Consider the following 26,519-nt stretch of genomic DNA (forward strand, 5'->3'; position numbering starts at 1 on the left):
GTGCAAAGTAAAAATTAAAATTTTTCCCTAGATATGCCATTTCAGTGGCAAATATGTCGTGCCCAGTTTGTGCCACTGTAGACTCACACCCCAAAATCTGTTAAAAAGGTTCTCCCGGTTATGGTGATGCGATATATGTGGAAGTAAACTGCTGTTTGGGCACAGTGTAGGACGGTGTAGGGAGGGAGTGCAATTTTGCTTTTGGAGTGTGGATTTTGCTTGGTAGTAGTTTTGTTTACAGTTTTACTATTTCAGTTTATAATGTGGGGGCACATTTAATCTGTGTGGCAGTGGCATAACTACCGCGGTAGCAGCCGTAGCGGCTTGAGGTGGCCCGTGCCGCAAGCCGACACTCCACCCCCCCATATGCTCAGTTATGCCGCTACTATGGGGCCCGCGCCGCCGAGCCTCCAACAAGTATGGGCCGGGCGACACAGGCCCTCTCATGCCTGTAGGCGTCGCTAGCATTGGAGGGGGCCCTGATGCTAGCGACAGCCAAATACATGCATTAGCGCTGTTCCGTTCCCGACCATTCAGTGCATTACAATGACGCTGATTGGCTAGCGGCGCGCCGCCTCCATAATTGAGAGGCGCTGATTGACGGGGCAATTGGACGACGCTCGTTCAGCTCGTTCAGCTCCTGCAGACCCGCTCATTAGAGAGCAGATCTGCATTGCCAGTGAACAGCGTGGGAACGGGATCATGTGAGTATGTCAAGTTTTTTGTTTTTTTCCCCTCATAAAACTGTTAATGGCATTATCTATAGTGGGGGCTCTATCTACAGGGGGTCGTCTATATGTGGGCCACTATCGACAGGGGGGGTCTATATGTGGGGATGTGGGGCACTATCTACAGGGTGGTCTATATGTGGGGCACTATATACAGGGGGAGCTATATGTGAGACACTATACAGGGGTGGGCTATATGTAGAGTACTACCTATAGGGGAGGTATTTTTATGGCACTTACTATAGGGGTGGGCTATATGTGGGACACTATATACAGGGGTGGGTTACCTGTGGGGCACTAGCAACAGGGTGGCTATATGTAGGGCACTGTCTACAGAGGTGGGCTATACGTGGAGCACTATCTATAGGGGAAGCTATATATAGGGCAGCACGGTGGCTCAGTGGTTAGCACTATTGTCTTGCAGCTCTGGAGTGCATATGTGGGCACTATCTACAGGGGCTTCTATGCAGGTCACTATCTACATAGGCTCTATGGGGGTCACTCTACAGGGGGCTATGGGGGCACTATCTACAGGGGGCACGGTGTGTGTGTGTGTGTGTGTGTGTGTGTGTGTGTGTATGGTACTATTATAATCAGGGACACAGTGGATAGTGCTATTATAATTAGAGGTGCAGTGTATGCTGCTTTATTATATTTAGAGGTGTTGAGAATTTTAACTTCGTTTATAGGTGCAGAAATGTTTTAAAAGTGAGAAGCTGAAGACATCTGAGCAGAAAACTGCAGAAATGGGTCATGGCCGGTAGAAATCCATCATAGATGTTTGGAACGGAGGGAGAAGAAAAGAACTAGAATCTGAGACGTCACCGTTGAGTCACTTAATGTAAATGTTTATTCTGCCTCTAATCAGCACTGTAGTCACTGAATGATCTGCAGCGAGATGATGGTGGTATGATTTTTGTTGTGTAACAGCATCTCCCAGCATATTCTTACCATTGTTCTGGCCATGCTGGGAGCTGTAGTTTTACGCCGTACAAATCTAAACGGCAGGGGTTGCACTAAATTGAGCTGTATTTGTTCTGGTGTTGTATATATGTACTGAGCTTGGTTCTGATGCTGTATGTAAGTACTGAGCTTTGTTCTGGTGCTGTATATACCTATGAGATTGGTTTTGGTGCTGTGTATATATGTAATGAGTTTTGTTCTGGTGCTGTATATATGTACTGAGCTTAGTTCTGGGGATGTATATATGTATTGTGCTTTGTTCTGGTGCTGTATTTATGTACTGAGCTTGGTTCAGGTGCTGTCTATATGTACTTAGCTTGGTTCTAGTGCTGTATTTATGTACTGAGGTTCGTTCTAGTGCTGTATTTATGTACTAAGGTTGGTTCTGGTGCTTTATATATGTATGAGCTTGGCTCTCGTGCCGTATACATGTATGAGCTTGGTTCTAGTGCTGTATATATGTCAGAGCATGGTTCTAGTGCTGTATTTATGTACTGAGCTTGGTTCAAGTGCTGTCTATATGTACTTAGCTTGGTTCTAGTGCTGTATTTATGTACTGAGGTCGATTCTGGTGCTGTATATATGTCAGAGCTTTGTTCTAGTGCTGTATATATGAACTGAGGTTGGTTCTGGTGCGGTATATATGTATTGAGATTGGCTCTCGTGCCGTATATATGTATGAGCTTGGTTCTAGTGCTTTATTTATGTACTGAGGTTGGTTCTGGTGCTTTATATATGTATGAGCTTGGCGCTCGTGCCGCATACATGTATGAGCTTGGTTCTAGTGCTGTATTTATGTACTGAGCTTGGTTCTATTGCTGTATTTATGTACTGAGCTTGGTTCTATTGCTGTATTTATGTATTATGTACTGAGCTTGGTTGTGGTACTGTATATATGTCAGAGCTTGGTTCTGGATCTGTAATTATATAGGATATATTTATAATAACAAAATTGCAGGGCAGATGGAATTGTTCTCAATTCATTGTATATTTAATGGGAACCTGTCAGGTAGTTTTAATCCCTTGAACCTCCAATTGAACCTGACAATATTTCCAAACATTCCCCTGTATGTTGTTTTCAGATGCAGAAAAATCTATAAAATCGACTTTTAAAACGGCGCGAATCTGTCAGGTAGTTTTAACCCCTTGAACCGCCACCATACGGTAATACAAGACCTGACAATATTTCCAAACATTCCCTTGTACGTTTTTTTTCAGATGCAGCAAAATTCTTAAAATCCACTTTTAAAACGTCACACACTATATGCTAATTGCATATTAGAGGGTCATGGGGCGGTGCCGCTATCCTGAAGAGTCACATAGTCCTGCCTCCAAACCCACCTTTCCATGTTTGAGTGACATCTCCCTGGCTGATACAACTTTCTCGGATGCGCCATTGTGTTGTGGCACTATAGACAAGGGGGGGGGGGCTGTGTGGCACTATACACAAGGGGGGGCTGTGTGGCACTATACACAAAGGGGGGCTGTGTGGCACTATACACAAGGGGGAGCTGTGTGGCACTATACACAAGGGGGAGCTGTGTGGCACTATACACAAGGGGGAGCTGTGTGGCACTATACACAAGGGGGAGCTGTGTGGCACTATACACAAGGGAGAGCTGTGTGGCACTATACACAAGGGGGAACTGTATGGCACTATTTACACTGGGGAGGGCTGTAGCTCTATCTACAGGGGGCTGAGTGTGGCGCAATCTACAGGGGTCTGTGTGTGGCACTTTCTACTAAGGGGGGGGCTGTGCTGCACTTTCTACTAAGGGGGGGGGCTGTGTGGTACTATATACAAGGGAGGGGGGATGCGTGGCACTATATACAGTGGGAGCTGTATGGCGCTGTATACAGTGGGGGCTTTATGGCGATATCTATAGGGGGCTGTATGGCACTATCTACAAGGGGGAGGTGGGGGCACTATCTACAAATAGGGTGTGACACTGTCTATAGGCGGGGCTATATAGCACTGTCTACAGGGTGGCTGTATGGCACATTCTACAGGGGGCACTATTTATAAAGGGGGCTGCATGTGGCACCCAGGGGGGGCCCCGGTCAAGAGTTTGCTATGGGGCCCAGTCTTTCCTAGTTACACCCCTGCTGTGCGGTATACATCAGGGCATAATCAGGAGGTATAATAATGGGGTAAAAAAAAACAATAAAATAATCCATAGATGTGTGTTAGGCCTTATTCACACGAGCTTTGAATTTCATCCGTGTCATGGCCGTTAAAACAACGGCCGTCACACGTACACATGTTTTTCAACGGGCAGTTCACACGCCGTGTGAAGGGTCCGTTGAAAAATAGAACCAGTACTATTCCGTTTTCACAGATCCCTCTATAGGCTCAAGTCTATGTGGATCTGTGAAAACGGGACCCGCACGGGGGTATCTTGGATGTGAAAAACATCACGTTTTTCACGTCCGAGTTATACGCTGTGAAGCAATCCTTTCTGCACAGGCCAGTGTCGCACCGATACATGTCATTTCTTATCACCCTTTTTGTACAGACTCTGCACCTTTGCAGTTTGGGAAATTTTGCTGGGAAAGTGTTGTCCTGGTATAATACGGGCACCCTCGCTTTCAGCAGATATGTGTGGGCCCTACCCTTTCTAGTTCCCTAATTTTAGGGACTTGATAAGTCGCCTCTTGAAGCAGAAGAAATGTTCCCCTCGGGCCTGCATAACTGCATAACTTTTTTTTTCCTAACTTTTTGGAGTCTTAACTTATTTTATTATTTCATAGACGTAGTGTTATGGGGCTGTTTTTTTGCGAGACGAGCTGTAGTTCTTATTGGTACCATTTTGAGGTACATGCAACTTTTTGATCCCTTTTTGTCCTATTTTTTGGGAGGCAAGGTGACCCAAAAAACAGCAATTCTGGCATAGTTTTTTTAGTGTTTTTTTATACAGCGTTCACCATGCATTACAAATAACATGGTAACTTTATTATGCGCGTCAGTACGATTCCGGTCATAATAAGTTAATAGTACTTTTTATGTTTTACAACTTTTTGCACAATAAAATTTGTGTCACCATGTTGTGAGAACCATAACATTTTAATATTTTCGTCCACTGAGCTGTATGAGCAATAAAAGACTTGATAAGGAATAAGGGGCGAAGGGTGAGTTTTATTTGATTTTTTACTTACCTATGTAGTGCAATGTATTAGAACTTTCAGTCATTCACTCACAGCAAGCCGATTAAGTGCCACCTCTGGGCGGGGCCTAATTGGCTTCTGTAATGGCAGACCAGGATGCCATTGTTTGGCCTCCAGTTGCCATAGTAGCCGTCGGCAGCTTTGCGATCGCATCGGTGCTGATTTAGCTACATACCACTAGAATGCAGCGATTGCTTTGGATCGCTGCATCTAAGGGGTTAATGGCAGTGATTGGAGCTAGTTCCGGTTCCTGCCGTTACACGAGCTCATCTTCTGAGCCCGAGACATCTTCCATTCGCTACCGGAAGCCTTTTAGGCCCCGAGGCTTCCGTATTAGGCAGACGTTAGGCCTCCGGTTGACATTACCGCCATCGGAAACTGGCGATATCGTCGCTGGGGTGGCAATTAGCTACAAACTCCTTAAATACAGCGGTCGCTTTTGACCGCTGCATGTAAGGGGTTAATGGTGGGGATCGAAATTAGCCCCTTAGCCCATGCCGTCCATTTGTTGTAAGTATATGAAACATTTAGGGAAACACTGGCTTTCCATGACGTATACTTACGACAAATGTCGGGAAGGGGTTAAAGGAATTCGGCTTGGTAATGAATAGACCTTTGTATCTCATCTTCTTAGACTCTCTTGTAACAGGATCAGTGCCACAGGATTGGAGGACGGCTGATCTTGTACCAATATTTAAGAAGGTTAAAAGGTGGAACCGAGTAACTGCCGTCCAGTAAGTTTGACATCTGTGGTATGTTAAATATAAGAAGGTAGTCTAAGGGTACGGCCACACGGAGCGGCCCTGACATGGTCGCACCGCGGCCAACAACCACGCTGGCACTATGTAGGAGCGGCTGTCAAATACCCCGTTAAGGAGTATTCCAGTTACACGCGCACTGCTGCTCCATTCATTCTCTATGGGAGCGCCGGAGATAGCTGAGTGCAGTGTTCAGCTTTTTCTGGCGCTGCCATAGAGAATGAATAGGGGGTAAGTTGTAATTTGCAAAATCGTGCGGCCATAAAGGGTGTATTAATTCATGGCCGAACGATTTTGCAGATAAAGGAACGGCTTACCCGTGTTAACATACGGCCACTAACAGGCTGTTTGACAGCCGCATCGAAAATGGTGCCGGCGCGGTTGTTAGCCGCGTTGCGACCGTGTCTGGGCCGCTCCTTGTGGCTTTACCCTAAGAGATGAACTGTGCCTAACTAATATGCTATATTTCAATGAGGAGGTAAGTGCAAATCTGGATGTTGGTCATGTGGCTGCTGACACTGTACCACACAACAGCTTTGTACTGAAGCTGTAGATGCAGGGACTGGGGGACCATGTATGCACGTGGGTAAAGAAGTGTAAAAGGTACAGAAAACAAAGAGCCGTTATAAATGGTACCTACTCAAAATGGGCTGAAGTAAGCAGCGGGGTCCCACAAGGATCGGTGTTAGGCCCAAGTCTTTTTAATCTCTTTATTAATGACCTTGTGGATTGATAGCAAGGTGTCAGTTTTTACTGATACAAAACTTTGTATGATGCTTAAAACGCAGCTTGATTCTAAAATATTAAAGAACGACCTAGAAAAGCTGTCAGCATGGGTAAAAATATGGTAGAAGAATTTTTATATTGATAAATATAAAGTACTGCATCTAGGCCACAGGAATAGTAGTAATGCATATAAATTAACCCCTTCCCAACATTTGACGTACATGTACTTCATAGTCAGGAGGGGGAGAATGGAACGGGCGCATGGACTGAGCCCGCTCCATAAACCACGGGTGTCAGCTGTATCTTACAGCTGACACCTCACACTAATAGCTGAGATTGTAGATAACTCTGATCCTGGCTTTTTAACCACTTAGATGCTGTAGTCAAAAGTGGGGGCCACCTCTGTCACTTTATCGTTCTACCTGTGATGCGATCGCGGCGTTATGATTGTTGACATGGCCCCAGGTTGTAATGAAGGTCCCAGGTCTGACATCTTTGTGCTTCTATTAAGCCCTGCCAGAGTCATCATAGGATCGCTTGTTCATGTTCCTTCAAATCTTAGGCAATGTTCACATTTTATTTTTGTGCAAGTTCAAGGTATTCATCGGAAAAAGGTTCCCAACATGTACTCCGCATGTGTACATAGGGTATAATGGCCCAACGTATATTAAAAAAGTTCATGTTTGATCTATATTTGAGGCTGGAAAATGTAAAATAACAGAGCTAAAAACCACTGACAGAACACAACCAGTGCAGAGATTAAAAAATTAAAATGAAAACAATACAGAGGTAAATATGGATAAATCAATCCATATCCTGTACCTATATTTATCTCCGTATTTCAGCTGCTTCTTAATACGCTTGTGTGAAATTGCCAATGTGGCTGTCGGAAAAAAACAGCACATACTTTGTACTTGTTAGACTGGTATGAATGCCAAAGGGTTAAAAAGCGCTGTGTACTGTAATGCGTAAAAGCCAAATACAGTGATTTTGCATGTCAAGCAACCACACGTACAGCATCAGCAACATTACAATAGATGGATGATTTCTGCCTTACCTCTATATTCGTTCAGCTAAATATTGATTCATATTTCAGATAAGTAATAAACAATAAAGGCATTTTCTGAATCTGAAGAAAAGAAAAATCCCAAACACTGCATTGCATATTTATTGAAAGTGTGATTTAGAAATTGATTAAGTCAATACAAAAAGTGTTACAACAATGTTTCTTAAAGTTTCATGGAGAAAAATCTATCTGACTCCTGATGTTTTCTGGCTTTATGTCTAGACAGTGACAGTCTGAACTTTTATTGCCTCTTCAGGCCAGGAGTAGGAGTCTACCACAAACTGGTCATAGTCAGTGCTGTACATCTTGGAACGGACAAACGCCTCCTTATCCACGGGCTCCGGGAAGACCGATGCTGTATTATCCCTATAGGCATTCTCTACAATCTGGAAATACATAGGATTATAAACTTTCAAAATAACATCCATCATAACCATAAATGATCTATGACTACTACCATGAAATAATCAATCACATGGTGCTAGATCACACATCCGGCAATGTTCAGTATACTCTCACATCTCACGCTACTAGATTTATCAAAAGGTTTATTTGAAAATGCTAAATTCTCTTGCTGCATATGCAACAGAGGTTTTTTTCACATACCTATCCATAGATAAAAATGGCCTGCTACCTCTATACTAGTGTAGGCTGCTATTATTCTCAGGTGTGTTACTGGTATGTCTTATACTGCAATGTACAGAGAGCATGCTGTTGGGATATTAGTAATGTTTTACATGGCCACAATGCGGCTGCATTTCCGCATCTGTATTACAGTAATAACACCCAGACCCCGTGCAGTTCTACTAAGCTGAGTTTATATAACTATATAGTAATATAGTGACCTAAGTTAAGATCAGGGAGACAGTGTGGAGTCTGGATGTTACCGTATGTCTGTAATACTAGCGCTACAATGTATTTTGGCAAAAAATGCATCATTTGTTGATCAAGCAACAAAAAACAATAATTCATCATGTTCAACAATGTTTTGTTTTTCGAAAACCTTTTCTACACAGGTAGCAACACCTAAACATCTCACAGCCTTGTCAGCAAAAATATTGCCACCTTTACCTTCATACTATAGCAACTCTAAGATGATGTTTGCAATGGGGCTACTATTGCTGACCGTACACAACATGACAAACTTATTGCATTACATGTTATAATATATACATGCACCTGAATGCTGAGCATCTAAGTCAGTACCGTGTTTGGTCACATGAAATTATTTAGTGAAATTCTCAGATGACAAAAGCTTGTGGGTATCAATGTTTTGGTGAACTAGATTTTGATGATTGAAATATGAGTGAATTCTAATTTTACAGTTGAAGTTATAATAGTTACATTTTTTACTCATCTTAAAGGGGTTTTCCAGCCAATAAAAATTGATGGCCTATCCTCATGTGTGTCGAACATTCACAGTGAGCAATGAGCGCTGCGGACCCTTCAAAACAGCTAATCGCCGGGGGTTCCGGGAGTCGGAATCCGACCCATTAGCTATTGATAGCCTATCCTAAGGATAGGCCATCAATTTTTATCGGCTGGAAACCCCTTTAAAGAGGACCTGTCAGCTCACCCGATATCTCTGTTTTCATAAACACTTGTATTTCCCATGAACCAAAAATTCTCGAGCATCTTTCCTCACAACTGTGCGTTGTGCCCTTCGTCTGTTATTCCTACGAAAAATTCATGAATTAATAAACAACTGGGTGTTACCATATGGGGGTGTGTCCTTCCACAGTCTGACACTATCCAATCAGTGCTCACAGTCTGAGAATGTGTGAGGACATGGCCTGTTGACAGGCGAAATAGTAACACCCAGTTGTCAATTTATTATCGAAGAAACCACGGCACTCAGTATAGAAGGGTGCTCAGGTAGGTTTCAACTCCGTAGTATTTTGGAAGAAAACCTGGCACTCCAAAAATTCAGTTACATTGTACAACTTATTCCAATGAATGTTGCTCATATTCGTTTCCTATGTATAATAAGATATGATTCTCAATATCTATAACGAGTAGTTTAATTTTTTGATCATATATAATGCAGTATGTAGAACATTTGTTTATATTGATATGATTATTTATTAATGATATAGAGGATGGGATTAATAGCACTATTTCTATTTTTGCAGATGACACCAAGCTATGTAATATAGTTCAGTCTATGGAAGATGTTCATGAATTGCAGGCAGATTTAAACAAACTAAGTGTTTGGGCGTCCACTTGGCAGATGAAGTTTAATGTAGATAAATGTAAAGTTATGCATCTGGGTACCAACAACCTGCATGCATCATATGTCCTAGGGGGATCTACACTGGCGGATTCACTTGTTGAGAAGGATCTGGGTGTACTTGTAAATCATAAACTCAATAACAGCATGCAGTTTCAATCAGCTGCTTCAAAGGCCAGCAGGATATTGTCGTGTATTAAAAGAGGCATGGACTCGCGGGACAGGGATATAATATTACCACTTTACAAAGCATTAGTGAGGCCTCATCTAGAATATGCAGTTCAGTTATGGGCTCCAGTTCATAGAAAGGATGCCCTGGAGTTGGAAAAAATACAAAGAAGAGCAACGAAGCTAATTAGGGGCATGGAGAATTTAAGTTATGAGGAAAGATTGAAAGAATTAAACCTATTTAGCCTTGAAAAAAGACGACTAAGGGGGGACATGATTAACTTATATAAATATATTAATGGCACATACAAAAAATATGGTGAAATCCTGTTCCTTGTAAAACCCCCTCAAAAAACAAGGGGGCACTCCCTCCGTCTGGAGAAAAAAAGGTTCAAGCTGCAGAGGCGACAAGCCTTCTTTACCGTGAGAACTGTGAATCTATGGAATAGTCTACCGCACGAGCTGGTCACAGCAGGGACAATAGATGGCTGTAAAAAAGGGTTAAATAATTTCCTAGAACAAAAAAATATTAGCTCCTATGTGTAGAAATTTTTCCTTCCCTTTTCCCTTCCCTTGGTTGAACTTGATGGACATGTGTCTTTTTTCAGCCGTACTAACTATGTAACTATACTATGTAACTATGTAACTATGATTATTTTCATATTAGCTAAAATTCAAATTTTTGATGGCGATGACATGACTATTGTTATTGGTTGTTAATAGAAAAAACGTCTTTATTAATTTTACAGACTGTTTGAAAAAGGTCTTGTTATTTTGACCGAAACGTCACATTGTCTATGTCTCTGGATTGCAAAAAAAATTATTTTTCAAAAACAAAGAATTTTTGGAGTGCCAGGTTTTCTGCCAAAATACTACCCAGTTGTCAATTTATTCATAAATTCCTAAGAGGAAAAAACAGAGGAAGTGCACAAATTATAGAGTTGTCCAGAATTGTTATTTCATGGGTAATCCGAGTATTTGCTAAGACAGGCAGAGAGGTGACAGGTCCTCTTTAAGCACAATAGCCTGCGCCATTACTGTAGTTTACCTTAACAGCTATCTTTACAGAGACTTCTTGTATTATCTGTAGAGGAGGGTAGAGACGTCCCTCTTCCAAATGTTTATCAGAAACCTGCTCAGCTATGACCTTTGTAAGAAAAGAAAAAAAATTCCATCAGTAAATAACAATATAAACTTTTCTGATAATAGCCTCATTTCGCTTCTCCATAATGCCTTATACTATCACTTATATTAGATATTTACAACTTTTACTGTAATGCACAAAAAGGGTAATTTCAGGTGCAGATTAGACCAACGACCCGAACCACCTCACGCATGACTAAGTATCCCCGTTCCATCAAGTTGCACGATTCCAACACATTCCTATGGTCGGAACTGTTGCTTAACCCCTTCCCTCTTTGGCCACTTTTGACCTTCCTGACAGAGCCTCATTTTTCAAATCTGACATGTTTCACTTTATGTGGTAATAACTCTGGAATGCTTTTACCTATCCAAGTGATTTTGAGATTGTTTTCTCGTGACACATTGGACTTTATGTTACTGCCAAAATTTGCCCGATACATTCAGTATTTAATTGTGAAAAACACCAAAATTTAGCGAAAAATTGCAAAAATTAGCATTTTTCTCAATTTAAATGTATCTGCTTGTAAGGCAGGCAGTTATAACACACAAAAATGTTGCTAATTAACATCCCCCATATGTCTACTTTAGTTTTGCATCGTTTTTTGAACATCATTTTATTTTTCTAGGACGTTACAAGGCTTAGAACTTTAGCAGCAATTTCTCACATTTTCAAGAAAATTTAAAAATGCTATTTTTACAGGGGCCAGTTCAGTTGTGAACTGGCTTTGAGGTCCTTAGATATTAGAAACCCCCAATAAGTCACCCCATTATAAAAACTGCACTCCTCAAAGTATTCAAAACAGCATTTAGAAAGTTTCTTAACCCTTTAGACATTGCGCAGGAATTAAGGCAAAGTAGAGGTGAAATTTACAAAGTTCATTATTTTTTTCCCGAAATTCATTTTGAATCCATTTTTTTTGTACCACAGAAGGTTTTACCAGAGAAATGCAACTCAATATTTATTGCCCAGGTTCTGCAGTTTTAGGAAATATCCCACATGTGGCCCTAGTGTGCTACTGGACTGAAGCACGGGCCACCGAAGCAAAAGTAGCACCTAGTGGATTTTGGGCCTCCTTTGTATTAGAATATATTTTAGGCACCATGTCAGCTTTGAAGAGCTCCTGTGGTACCAAAGCAGCGGAAACCACCCAAAAGTGACCCCATTTGGGAAACTACACCCCTTGAGGAATTTATTTTGGGGTGTAGCAAGCATTTTGACCTGCCAGTTTTTTTGCAAAAATTTTTGGAACTAGGCCATGAAAATGAAAATCTAAATTTTTTCAAATAAAATGTAGGTTTAGCTAATTTTTTTTCATTTCCAAAAGAACTAAAGCACCACAACATTTGTAGAGCAATTTCTCCCGAGTAAAACAATACCCCACATGTGGTAATAAATGGCAGTTTGGACACACGGCGGGGCTCAGAAGGGACTGAGCGCCATTTGGCTCTTGGAGCTCAAATTTAGCAGGAATGGTTTTCGGAGGCCATGTCACATTTGCAAAGCCCCTGAGGGGGCAAAACAGTGGATACCCCGAACAAGTGACCCCATTTTGGATACTATACCCCCTGAGGAAATTATCTAGGGGTATAGTGAGCATTTTGACCCCACAGGTTTTTTGCAGAAATTTTTGGAATTAGGCTGTGAAAATGAAAATCTACATTTTTTCAAATGAAATGTAGGTTTAGCTCATTGTTTTTTCATTTCCACAAGGACTAAAGGAGAAAAATCACCATAATATTTGTAAAGAAATTTCTCCCGAGTAAAACAATACCCCACATGTGGTAATAAACGGCTGTTTGGACACACGGCGAGGCTGAGAAGGGAAAGAGCGCTATTTGGCTTTTGGAACTCAAATTTAGCAGGAATGTTTTGCGGAGGCCGTGTCGCATTTTCAAAGCCCCTGAGGGGACAAAACAGTGGAAACCCCCAACAAGTGACCCCATTTTGGAAACTACAACCCATGAGGAAATTATCTAGGGGTACAGTGAGCAGTTTGACCTCACAGGTGTTTTACAGAACTTATTGGAAGTAGGTCGTAAAAATGAAAATCCACATTTTTTCAAAGAAAATGTAGGTTTAGGTTTTTTTTTTTTCATTTCCACAAGGACTGAAGGAGAAAAAGCACCGTAATATTTGTAAAGCAACTTCTCCCGAGTAAAACAATACTCCACATGTGGTCATAAACATCTGTTTTGACACACGGTATGGCTCAGAATGGAAGGAGAACCATTTGGATTTTGGAATGGTTTCTGGGCTCCATGTCACATTTGCTGAGCCCCTGTAGTACTAGTACAGTGGAAACACCCCAAAAGTGACTCCATTTGGGAAACTGCACCCCCTGAGGAATCATCTAGGGGTATGGTGAAAATTTTGATCCCAAAGGTTTTTTGCTGAATTAATTAGAATTAAGCCATGAAAATGAAAAATATTTTTTTTCCCAACAAGATGTAGTTTTAGATCAACATTTTTCATTTTTACAAGGAATAGAGAAGAAAAAGCCCCCCAACATTTGTAAAGAAATTTCTCCCGAGTACGGTAACACCCCATATGTGGTTATAATCGGCTGTTTACATATATGGGAGCATTCAGAAGAAAAGGAGCGGTACTTATCTTTTGGAGTGTAGATTTTGCTGGAATGGTTTGTGGACAGCATGTTGCATTTGCAAAACCACTGATGTACCAAACAAAGGTGACCCCGTTTTAGAAACTACACCCCTAAAGGCATTTATCAAGGGGTGTAGTGAGAATTTAGACTCCACAGGTGTTTTTCAGAAATGAATACGCAATGGATGGTGCAAAGTGAAAATTGCAATTTTTCCACTGATCTGCCTATTCATTGCACAATATTTGCCCCTAGAGAATCTTACCCCATAAATTGTTAAGCGGGTTCTCCCGGGTATGGTAATGCCTTACTTGTGGCCATAAATTGCTGTTTGGGCACACTGTAGGGCTAAGAAGTGAAAGACCGCCATTTTGAGCATGGATTTTGCTTGGCAGTTCTGTTTGGGGTTTTGCTGGTATTTCAGTTTATAATGTGGGGGCATATGTAAGCTCTGAGGAGTACATCAGGGTATATGTAAGATGGGTGGAGTACATCAGGGTATATGTGAGCTGGGCGGAGTACATCAGGGTATATGTGAGCTGTGAGGAGTACATCAGGGTATATGTAATCTGTGCGGAGTACATCAGGGTATATGTAATCTGTGTGGAGTACATCAGGGTATATGTAATCTGTGTGGAGTACATCAGGGCATATGTAAGCTGTGCGGAGTACATCAGGGCATATGTAAGCTGTGCGGAGTACATCAGGGTATATGTAAGCTGTGCGGAGTACATCAGGGTATATGTAAACTGTGCGGAGTACATCAGGGTATATGTAATCTGTGCGGAGTACATCAGGGTATATGTAATCTGTGTGGAGTACATCAGGGCATAATAAGAGGGTATAATAATGGGGTAAATAATACAATTATCCATAGATGTGTGTTACGCTGTGAAGCGATCCGTTATGCACAGGCCGGTGTCACACTGATAAACGGTTTTCTTTCTCACTCCCCTTTTGTAACGCTCTGCACCTTTTGGGGACTTTTTCTCCTTCGTAGTTTGGGAAACATTGCTGGGAAAGTTTTGCGCTGGTATAATACGGGCGCCCTCACTTCCAGCTTATTTGCCATGTCCCTTCCCTTTCCTAGTTCCTAAATACTAGGGCCCTGAAACTGAAGGAATGTTCCCCTCCGGCCTGCGCATTGAGATGTTTTTCATCACCGCATTACTAGTGCCATAACTTTTTTATTTTTCAGTTGATGGAGCGGTGTGGGGGCTTGTTTTTTGCGAGACGGGCTGTAGATTTTATTGGTACCATTTTAGAACACATACGACTTTTTGATCACTTTTTATTTCATTTTTTGATAAAGGAAATTACCAAAAACAAAGCAATTCTGGAATACTTTTTTATTGTTTTTTTTTCCGGCATCCACAGTGCATCCCTAAATTACATGTTAGCTTTATTCTGCGGGTCGATACGATTACGGCGATACCAAATTTATATTGTTTTTTTTATGTATTGCAGCTTTTGCACAATAAAATCACTTTTTTTATAAAATCATTTGTTTTCTGTGTCGCCATATTCTAAGACCGATAACTTTTTAATTTTTGCGTGCACAAAGGGGTGTCAGGGATTATTTTTTGCGGGACGGATTGCTGTTTTTATTAGTACTATTTTGGAGTAAATGTGACTTTTTGATCACTTTTTATCGAATTTTTTGGAAGGAGATGTGACCTAAAAACAAAGATTCTGGCGTTGTTTTTCATGTTTTTTTTTTTACCGCGTTCACCGTGCGGGATAAATTACATAATAGTTTTGTAGTTTGGGTCGTTACGGACGCGGCGATACCAATTATGTATAGTTTTTTTTAATTTTTACGGTTTTTCCCTATAATAAAAGACTTACTATGGGAAAAAAGTCAGTTTAGCTTTATTTTTATTTGAAACGTGTGTGTTTTTATTGTTTTACCACATTTGTTCTAACTTTTTTTTACTTTTTTGACTTGTCCCACTAGGGGACTTGAGGGCCTGATGCCCCGATCGCTACTCTAATACACTGCACTACATACGTAGTGCAGTGTATTAGCGCTGTCAGTTATTCACTGACAGCAAGCCTATGAGGACGCGCATCAGGCGGGTCCCCATTGGCTCCCGTACAAGGCAGACTCGGACGCCATTTTCTGGCGTCCGATTGCGTCACTGGGTTGCCGGTGGGGTGAAAATCCATCAGATGCTGCGCAATATTGAGCGCAGCATCTGAGGGGTTAATCAGCCGGATCGGAGAATAGCTCCGGTCCTGGCAGTTACAGGGGGGTGCCAGCTGTATAATACAGCTGTCACCCCGCGGTGATGGTGCCGGCTCTGCTTCTGAGCCCGCACCATCACTGCGACGTAACTGTACTGCGCTTTGCGGGAACACCTTCTTGGCAGCGCCGTATACACACGGCGGATGTCGGGAAGGAGTTAAAGTTCATCTCAATGTCCTTTCAAGGTCTCAGTATTTCTCCTCTATGCAGGCAAAGTAACGCCTTATTCACACAAACGTGTCCGTTTTGCACGCGCAAAAAATGTGTATATAGCGCTTGGCTACGTGATTTTCACGCAGCCGGCATCATTATGACACTCTGTTTTTATGTGATGACACAGTAAAGAAGGAGGGGATTTTATGTTTCCCTTCTCTTCTTTACCAGCTATAGCGCGAATCACGCCCGTCACCCGGAAGTGCCTCCGTGTGCGATTTGCACGCACCCATTGACTTCAATGGGTGCGTGCTGCGCGAAACACGGGCAAGTATAGGACATGTCATGAGTTTTACGCAGCGCACATACGCTGCGTGAAATTCACTGACAGTCTGAACGGCCCCATTCACTAGCATAGGTCCGTGCGACGCGCGTTCCTGTGAAAAAGGCATAAAAGTGAGGATTTCAAAGCAAATTGCAAACTACATATGTCCATAGACTTCATTTATTAAGGGGTGCAGAAAAGATAGAAATACCAGCGGCACAAAATAATTGTGCAATATATTGTGGTAAGTATTTCAGTTTTTTTGTTTTTTTATAGAGTTTAGGGGGGAGCGCTTAGAGAGAGACAAAAAATGGAACAGGCAGTGAAAGGAAACACCAGAGTAGAATTCAGGGTGTCATTTTTGGCTTTGTGCAGGAATTTGTGGTACTGATGAAAGGCTGCTATAAGAAATCAATATAAGCCTGGAATCACACATGCAGTTTTTTATTGCAGTTTCTTGAGTCAAACACAGGAGTGGATCTGAAAAGAATAAGGAACGACTAATATGTCTCCTCTTTTTTGTATCTACTCCAGGGTTTGGCTCAATAAACTGACACAAAATGTGGCACAAAATTGCATGTTTGATTCCAGCCCAAGGGGGCCTCATTTATCAAGACTAACAGACAAACTGGGCTTGTTGCCCATGGCAGCCAATCACAGCACAGCTTTCATTCTTCCAGAGCAGTTGAAGTAATGAAAGCTGAGCTCTGATTGGTTGCTCTAGGCAACAAGGCCAGTTTGTCAGACAGTTTTGTTGTATAAAGGTCATCATGTGTTTTGGTGTATCTGATAAAATAACTTCTTTACAAGTCTATATAGTTTCTTATTTATTTAAGTAAATCACTTTTATTGGTTTAAAACATTTTGGAAAGAAAATGAACTAACAAATGACACAAATTTCCTTTTTTATTAGCATGTACACCTGTGCAAACAGGAACATTCCCCAATATATTTTCCTATTTCCTGGGCATCTATAAAACTCATGGCCGTAATAGGTTACATGGTAAATATCATTTATTGTCTGCCAGGTGTTTTGATCTTAATATGTATGCAAATCATGCTGATCTGAGGTTTAGTGTAAAGTTTTAAAGGAAGTTTGTTTATTTGCTGTTTATTGTTTTTTTACTTTTTAATTAGTTTAAATTTATTAGAAAGTTTGATGATATTATCACATTACCATGCTGTGAATAGCAAACGTATCAAGGTGATAGATGTGAGTAAAAGTCACAGTTTTGGAATAAGACTTAAAGAGGCTCTGTCACCAGATTTTCAAACCCCTATCTCCTATTGCAGCAGATCGGCGCTGCAATGTAGATAACAGTAACGTGTTTTTTTTTCCAAAACCGAGCATTTTTGGCCAAGTTATGAGCATTTTTATATTTATGCAAATGAGCCTTTCTTAAGTACAACTGGGCGTGTTTAAAGTTATGTCCAAGTGGGCGTGTATTATGTGTGTACATCTGGGAGTTTTTACTTGTTTTACTAGCTGGGCGTTGTGAATGGAAGTGTATGATGCTGACGAATCAGCATCATCCACTTCTCTTCGTTACCACCCAGCTTCTGGCAGTTCACAGACACACAGCGTGTCCTCGCTCGTTCCTCCTGTGGGAGGAAGTGAGTGACGTCACAGCGTGATCTCGCAAGGACACGCTGTGTGTCTGTGAACTGCCAGAAGCTGGGTGGTAACGAAGAGAAGTGGATGATGCTGATTTGTCAGCATCATACACTTCTATTCACAACGCCCAGCTAGTAAAACAAGTAAAAACGGCCAGATGTAACGAACACAATACACGCTCAGTTGGACATAACTTTAAACACGCCCAGTTGTACTTAAGAAAGGCTCATTTGCATAAATATAAAAATGCTCATAACTTGGCCAAAAATGCTCGTTTTTGAAAAAACCCAAAACGTTACTGTTATCTACATTGCAGCGCCGATCTGCTGCAATACGAGATAGGGGTTTGAAAATCTGGTGACAGAGCCTCTTTAAGGCCAAGCAACTGGAATATACAACAACATTATCCACATGAAAGAATACAATATTGAACTGTGTAGAAAGCAATTCCTTGATATAATATAATGTCGGACTCACAAATCTGCATGGGAAAGCAAACGATGTACTAAATTCTCTGCAAGTCATTATGGGAACCGTTCTGCAGCTAAAAATAAGTGATTCCAATAATATTATATATAATGAAGTGCTATTAATAATTCGCTAATATGATCCAAATGTATAACTACACTTTGGATCAATAGGAAGATGTATTCACACATCTGAACCTGAACCCCCATCAGCAAGGCAGAAGCAGAGCCATGAAGAGTTCACTGCCAGTCCAGTCCCTATATTACCTCTACCTGAACCTAGATTGTGTTTGAACAGTACTTATTAAACTTAAAGGGGTAATCGGGTTGCTAAAATGTTTTGCTAATGACTGAAAATGCACTGAAATAAAAAAATGAATAAGAACTCACCTATTCTTTTCCGTGGCGATCCAGCACTGACGCTCTGGTGGTCCCCTTTGTGTTCCTTTACATGCAAGCAGCATGCGACCGCTACAGCTAATCAGAGGGCTCAGTGCTGACAACTCATGTTTTTGGCATCATGACGCCTATCGCTGAGCATTAAAGGGGTTATCTGGCGGCCCAAAAAAAAAATAACACATCCCCAACACACTTTTAAAAACCTTTACTTATTATTATATATCATTAAACTTTATTTTCTAGTGAACTTACAATACCACGATATCGCCGCACACACAGTCTTCTTCTTCTGCTCCTTGGGTGAGATTTAATTTTTCAAATTGAAAAACTACGAATCGCAGGATCCCCTGGAACATCTGGAGCATGAACTCTGACGCTCCTAGGCTGAGAGCGACAGGACTAGGAAGAGGGCCGCCTTCGAAATGGAGCTGAAGGGGTCATGTGAATGATGACACACCGACACCAAACAGAAGGGAAAGCAAGCCCTCTGTCACAGGGGGATGTGTCGGCGCGTCATCACTTGACAGAAAACCACATGGATTCCGCCACCACGTGACTGGGTCCTCAATCCACGATTCAGAATGGAATTGAATATTATACCTTATTATATATTATTGTTTAACATTTTTTTGACCCTGGATAACCCGGAATACAACACATGACTGCTGAGCCCTCTAATTGGCTGCAGCGGTCACGTGCTGCCAGCATGTAAGCAAACACTGAGAGGCAGGGGCGTAGCTAAAGGCTCATGGGCCCCGATGCAAAAGTTCTTATTGGGCCCCCCCTGCAAACCTCTCATGGCCGACGGCCCACAGCTTTCAGCTGCATCGCTGGGTCTCCTAAGTGAACCAACAATGCAGCACTAGCAGCCAGGGGCGTCACTAAGGACTTAAAATGTCAGGGGAAATAGCCCCAATCAATATACCCCCCAAAAAATCTGTGTGTGTGTGTGTGTGTGTGTGTGTGTGTGTGTGTGTGTATAGGAGACAGCATATCTATAGCACTAAGACCCTATAAACTATGGATAGGATTAGATACAGTGGCTGAGCAGACAGAATCACACATGATTGGATTAGATACACAGCTCCGCAGACAGTATCACACATGATAGGATTAGATATAGGGCCCAGCTCACTGACATTGCTGCTCCAGCGCTGGACCCAGGAAAGATAAGAATAAGGGTATGTGCAAACGATGAGAGGCTTTTACGTCTGAAAAGACAGACTGTTTTCAAGAGAAAACAGCTGCCTCGTTTCAGACGTAAATGCTGCTCCTCGCATTTTGCGAGGCTTCTCTGACAGCCGTAAATTTTGAGCTGCTCTTCATTGAGTTCAATGAAGAACGGCTCAAATTACGTCTGAAAGAAGTGCCCTGCACTTCTTTTGACGAGGCTGTATTTTTACGCGTCGTCGTTTGACAGCTGTCAAATGACGACGCGTAAATGACAGGTTGTCTGCACAGTACATCGGCAAACCCATTCAAATGAATGGGCAGATGTTTGCCGACGTATTGTAGCCCTATTTTCAGACGTAAAACGAGGCATAATACGCCTCGTTTACGCCTGAAAATAGGTCGTGTGAACCCAGCCTAATAATTGTTTTGCTTTTTTATGTGTTACTAATTATTTTTTTCTGTTTTTTTACAGGTTCGATCGTTGGACTACGTCGGATTCGAGGACTACTTCAATGACAGCGTTTTTTTTATTCTCAATAAAATAGTTAATGAGGGTTGTGTGTGTTTTTTTTATTTCAATAAAATATTTTTTCTATGTCCTTGTATTTTTTTTAAACTTTATTATTACCGCCTTAGTAATGGCCGCTGGCTGAGTGACAGCATCCATTACTAAGGCAGGGATATTAATCTTACCCTCCTCTTCAGCCGTAGCAGATGGTCTGACTCTATCCGGGATCAGGATGCTGTGCGCGGCGCATAGCATTGTGACCTCATGCGCTGCGCACAGCGCTGTGATGTCAGGACCTCCGCTGTGCTCCGGAAGCAGGAAGGTAATTACTATAGTAACTTTTTATTGATGTGGTGCGGGGGGGGCGCGGGCAATTGCGACCACTGCGACCCCTATAGCTACGCCACTGCTGAAAGGACTGCCCGAGCGTCAGCGCTTGATCACTGGGGGAAAGAATGGATGAGAACTGATTGTTGTTTCTATTTCAGGACATTTGCAGCCATTAGTAAAAACATTTAGCAACCCGGGTAATAAGCAGTCCATTCTTTCTATGAATCCTAGAGGAATGGGCCCATACTGGCAAGGTTAACTTGCTGAATAAATACCCCACTTTATATGTGATCTGGGGTAACGGACAAGCATGCCACTAATTTCACACATGAACTCTCAGCATTGCAATCTTTATTTCTTTGTAATTATCAACTTGAAGACTTCTTTTATTCTTCCCCCAATGCGAATAATTCTTTGTAAATGAAGATTTTATCATGCAGCCAGTCAGACTGAATGCCCAATCATGCTTTGCCACCTCTTCAGCTGTCATTAAAGTAACAGTCCACTTATTGTCAGTAAGAAGGGCTGGCTTTCAGGTGTTCATTTTCCAAAGCCAAATAAAACAGAGCGTAACTTTGATTTGCGTTGATAAATGTAAGGTATTTCAAGCTGTAATACCTACTAATTGCAGACAATTTCACCGTGATGACAAGCAATGTTCCCTGTTTTTATGAGCTTTACCAAGCAGAACAAAAAAATGTCAAGGATTTTACGAACTAATGAAATAGTTTTGGCAAAGCTGTCTGGATGCCCAACTAGCTTCATAGATAATCCCATTAAAAATGTATTCTGGAGAAAACTATGCTGTAGGGAAGCCAAGACGTGCACATGCTGCCTATTATTAGCGGGGACCATAAAGCACTAAGAAAACTAACATACTTGAATCAGCAGAGACTAAAGACTCCATAAAATCTTGAATGGACTCGTAGACTTTCAGAATTCTTCTCATTATTAAAATTAGAAGAAATGCTGCAGATTAAACATTTGTTCAATAAAACAAATTCCAATGTCCCTTCCACTAGCTCCCATGATTATGCATCCCATTAGATTATATGAGACTCCATAGAGTCCAGTCTATCCAAAGACAGCATTCCTAATTTTTCTCCATATCCTTAGCCTCTTCTTGTCTTTGTCAGTGCATTCGAGAGTCATGAGCTCCACAACCAATGGTATAAAGCAAATCACTGGCACATCCTTCTATAGTTATTTGTGGCATACTGCTATCCTGGCATAATCAGAGAAGGGGCATTCTCAGAATAAGGGCTTATTCAGACGAACGTATAATACGTCTGCGCAATGCGCGTGATTTTCACGCGCCTCGCACGGACCTATGTTAGTCAATGGGGCCATTCAGACAGTCCGTGATTTTCATGCAGCGTGTGTCCGCTGCGTAAAACTCATGACATATCCTATATTTGTGCTATATACCAAGCATGCAAGTCAACATAACATTACTGCCTGGCAGTTGAGTATTGAAACCGACTACAGTAAAAAAAAAAAAGGCTGTTTTTTCACTCTGAATAGGATCTCTGGTTAATACCTTCTTATAATATTATTTTTGGGAGTCCATTTCTTTAAATTCTCATAATTTTCTGTATGTAACTCCCATGTTATCTCTGCTATGATGACAACTGACAAGATGTTTTCAATTGGGTTGACTTACATGCAATGTAAAAAAACAAAAAGTATGTGTCTCACCGCTTCAGATGTGCAGTCATTTATTGCATGATTTAGGGCCTGTTCACATCAGCGTTCGCCCTCCGGTTGGGCATTCCATTCAACTGTTCCAGTTTTTTCACAGAAACAATAGCGCAGCATACTAGGTTTTGAAAAAAATGGAAACCTAGCAGAACAGATGCAAAATGAAACAAACTATAACCCCAAAAATACCATTGAAATCAATGGTATTGCAAACAGAAAAGATACTTTCTGTTTGTCTTTCCGATTATCTGTTCCTCTAATGGAACAGATGAATGGAAAGCCCAAATGGTAGGCAAATGCTAATGTGAACAGGCCCTTAATACTTCACTAATGTTATAATTAATGAAGAAGTCATTTTAATACAAGTGCTAGATTTTTACATCTTGTTTGGATTCTACATGCAGTGCATTAGTGACCTACCAGCATTTCAGAGCTTCTTGCTCTGTAGGAGCCAAGTGAACAGCTCTGTGTCCAGACTTTGAAGGAAGCAGCTCTGTCTGCCTAATTCTCAGCCATTACCTGTCTCTGAAGAGGAGAAAACCACCTCCTATTGCTAATCATCATTTTTCTATAGTGTCATTCAGTCGCTACATACCTCTATGCTCAGAAGAAAAGTTGTGATTTTGATTTACTGCGGGTGGATTTCCAGTCTTGTAGCTTATGTGTAACATGTAAGCTCAATATTCAAACAGTATACTGCAGTAGTCTTTTACTTGTGGCTTCTCAGTTTACTCTACCAGAGACTAGTAGAGCATGATAAGAGTTTTGTTTTCCTTTTCAGCTGGAAAGCCACAAGTCGAAAGACACAGCACAGCATAGTACTATACATTATCCTTTTGACTCCCCAGCGTGGCATCCCTCTCAGTCTCCAACATGGCTGCCCTCTCCATCTCAGTCCCCAGCATTCCTCCCTTCTCTTCCTTCCCCAGCATGGCCACCTTCTCAGTCCCCAGCATGGCTTCCCTCTCATCAGTTCCCAATATGGATCTACTCCCCCTCTCAGTCCCCAGGATTAGCCCCTTCTTCACAGGGCTGGATTATAGGGAGGACACAAGTGGTATATGCCCCAAGGCCCCTACCACCTTAAGGACCTAGGGGGCCCCAATCACCCAGGTAGGATCTATCTATCATATTGATATATATTGATTAGATTTCAATGACACTTTAAGTAGAGGAATGCGGGTGTCTCTCTCTTTTGAAGTCTAAGTGAGTAACTGGCTCGGCTTTCTCCATAACTCCTGTAGACTTCATTGGAGAGGGCCACACGCATGCATGACTTCCTCTCCGTATGTAGCGGCTATAGGGGTAAGGTGGGGGTCTGGATTCCAGAGTTGGCATCCTACAAGTTATGGCTCTTTCCTCAACAGGTAGTGGCAGGTTGCGATGCTGTTTATTACGTGTGCTGAGCTCCCTTTACATGCAGCATGACATCAGCTGCATATAAAGCTTGGTGGCTCGCATTCTCTGGCTCTCACTATGCCTACATTAAGCTGCGCCTTGCTCCTCAGCTCCTTCCCCTCTGCTAGGCCTTGCTGTCCGTTGAGAATGGTCAAGTAAGCGAGACATCCGGTTTTTAAAAAGAGGTACCAGTAAGAAAACTTTTTCTAAAAGGTTGGTCCCGATCAGAATGAGAAGTGGCCTTTTTAAAGAGGGCCTTTGTACATAGACAAAAAAGTAATTGCAAATCCATCACAAAAAATGTGGTCTTTATAAGGGGGGTCTTTTCAAAGTAGTGGTCTTCTGGGAATGCTTCATTCATTACATTTTACCAGTTTGCTGTTTACAGCCCCTTTAGAGAGAGTACATTGAGTGTTGCCAACACCATCTGAATACAGTGTTTACAAACAGGGAAATATGGAATAACATTGAGGGTAGCAATATTTGCAAGAAATTTAGAAAAAAATAATTCAGTAACTAAACTAGAAATATTTCAATTTGTTTTTAAAACAATGACAGATACCCAGAGTCTTTCAGATTTATTCTTAATTTCACTAGTTTTAGTGGGACTTCAGTTTCAAATGAGGTTATTTTGTAACTCTGGTTTAACTGCATGTATTTTATTCACACAACTTTTGCATGGTTTACTAATGCCACTTATGCCATGTTATTTTTTGAATGTGCAGACTTTTGAGACTTTATATCTGCAACTGGAATGGGAATTGCTTGGTGCTGAAATGGAAAACATAACAGAAGAAGTTTCTGCACGGGAACTATGTAACCTATGTGCTATGAAAGTTAATAAAAACCACCAAATTAATAGAATAAAATAAAGTTTATGACTTGAAATGCAACTTAAAATAACGTTGTGTGCTGCCAGTGACCTCTCATGTCACAGCCTGGGTGTTACTTACCTCAGCAGTAGTCAGGAAGATGTCATCACTAATGTGTCTTACACCACAAGCGATAACTCCAAGAGCAACACCCGGGAACACATAAGAATTGTTACCCTGCCCAGGGTACAATGTTTGTCCATCTGGGAGTGTGACAGGATGAAAGGGACTTCCACTAGCAAAAATACTGCGGCCCTGTAGTTTAGATAAATTTATGAAATGCCAAGATGTATATAAAATCACAATCATTATGTCATCATAACGTATATTTCCACATCTTTAAAGTGCCAAGAGAAAGCATAAGCACCCCAGTCTGTACTGTCCTGAATGTTTGCCCAAAGTGCAGTTACCTTTTACCTTTAATAAGGATCATTTAGAATCATCAGTAAAACTGGAGCATTGACTATGGAGATTTGCTTTAAATTAGCAGTTTTCATTTAAGGCCTCATGCACACGACCGTAGCCATGTGCACGGCCGTGATTTTCGGGTCGACCGGCCACAGAGTGACAGCCGCGAGCCGCCCGCAAATGTCGCGGGCAGTGCACATGGCTGCGGCCATTATTTTCAATGAGCCCGGACAGCAGAACACGGCCGTAATAAGACATGTCCGTTCTTTCTGCGGTGCGGGCTCCTGGGTCATGCACGGACCGTGAAAACCACGGTCGTGTGGATGGCCCCATAGGAATGAATGGGGCCGCAATTCTGCCGTGAATTTTCGGAGGAATTGCTGCTGCAAAAGCACGTTCGTGTGCACGTGGCCTAAAGGTGTTGTTCCACTTAAAGGCTATGTGCTCCTTTGAAAACTGTTTTTTTTAAAGACTTTTTATTTTAAATAAAAATGTGTATCGTGTGTTTGGTGCAACTTTCCAATTACTTTATATTAAAAATCATTTTAACTTTTTGAGATACAGCTGCTTTGTGTCCTGTATACAGAGCAGCTGTATCTTGTGCTGAGACCTAGTATGTGGTATTATGGATTAAAGTATAAAGTAAAAAAATAATACATTTTATTGAATTGTATCATAACATAAATAAAATATAGTAAACTGTCCAATGTCAGTATGAATAGTGCGAGTGCAGAAGACCCCCAAATCTGCACCTATAAAAGGACAAAAATAAGCCCTATTGGACCATTAGTGCCTAACTGTATTCACACATAATAAATGTAATGTTATTAGATGTTGACCATGTTTGTTTGATGAAGATCCATGACTAATAGCGATACTACCACTTAGAATAGGTTTTAGGGGTATAATTCATGATGAGAAAGGGTTAAGAATAAGGCCTCATGCACACGACCATAGCCATGTGCACGGCTGTGATTTTCGGGTCTGCTGGCAGCGGAGTGACACCTGCGAGCCACCTGCAAATCGTGGGCCGTGCACATGGCCGCGTCCATTATTTCCTATGAGCCTGGACCACAGAACACAGCCGTAATAAGACATGTCCGTTCTTTCTGCGGTCCCGCTCCTGGGCCATGCACGGACCGTGAAAACCACGGTCGTGTAAATGGGCCCATAGGAATGAATGGGGCCACAATTCTCCCGTGGATTTTCGGGGGAATTGCGGCTGCAATAGCACGCAAAAGGCACTAATTGTTCAATTGGGGTTTATTTTTGTCCTTTTATAGGTGCAGAATTGGGGGTCCTCTGCACTCGCACTATTCATACTTGTAACGTCCGTGATCGCTGACCACGAACTCCTTCCATCCAGTCGACG

At 41.7% G+C, this 26,519-nt stretch overlaps 1 protein-coding gene across 1 annotated transcript in view; it reads right to left on the reverse strand.

Annotated features, from left to right (window-relative positions):
- Nucleotides 1–7,492: 7,492 nt before the first annotated feature.
- Nucleotides 7,493–26,519, reverse strand: part of ME1 (malic enzyme 1) — a 341,544-nt gene continuing 322,517 nt past the window's right edge. The window contains exons 12-14 of the mRNA XM_075864168.1: nt 24,821–24,994; nt 10,853–10,951; nt 7,493–7,792 (exon numbers count right to left, since the gene is read on the reverse strand). Coding sequence (XP_075720283.1) covers nt 7,625–7,792; nt 10,853–10,951; nt 24,821–24,994 — 441 coding nt within the window. The 3' untranslated portion in view covers nt 7,493–7,624. The remainder of the gene's footprint in view (nt 7,793–10,852; nt 10,952–24,820; nt 24,995–26,519) is intronic.

This window comes from Rhinoderma darwinii, chromosome 4 (genome assembly GCF_050947455.1).
Source record: "Rhinoderma darwinii isolate aRhiDar2 chromosome 4, aRhiDar2.hap1, whole genome shotgun sequence".
Taxonomy (NCBI): Eukaryota; Metazoa; Chordata; class Amphibia; order Anura; family Rhinodermatidae; genus Rhinoderma; species Rhinoderma darwinii.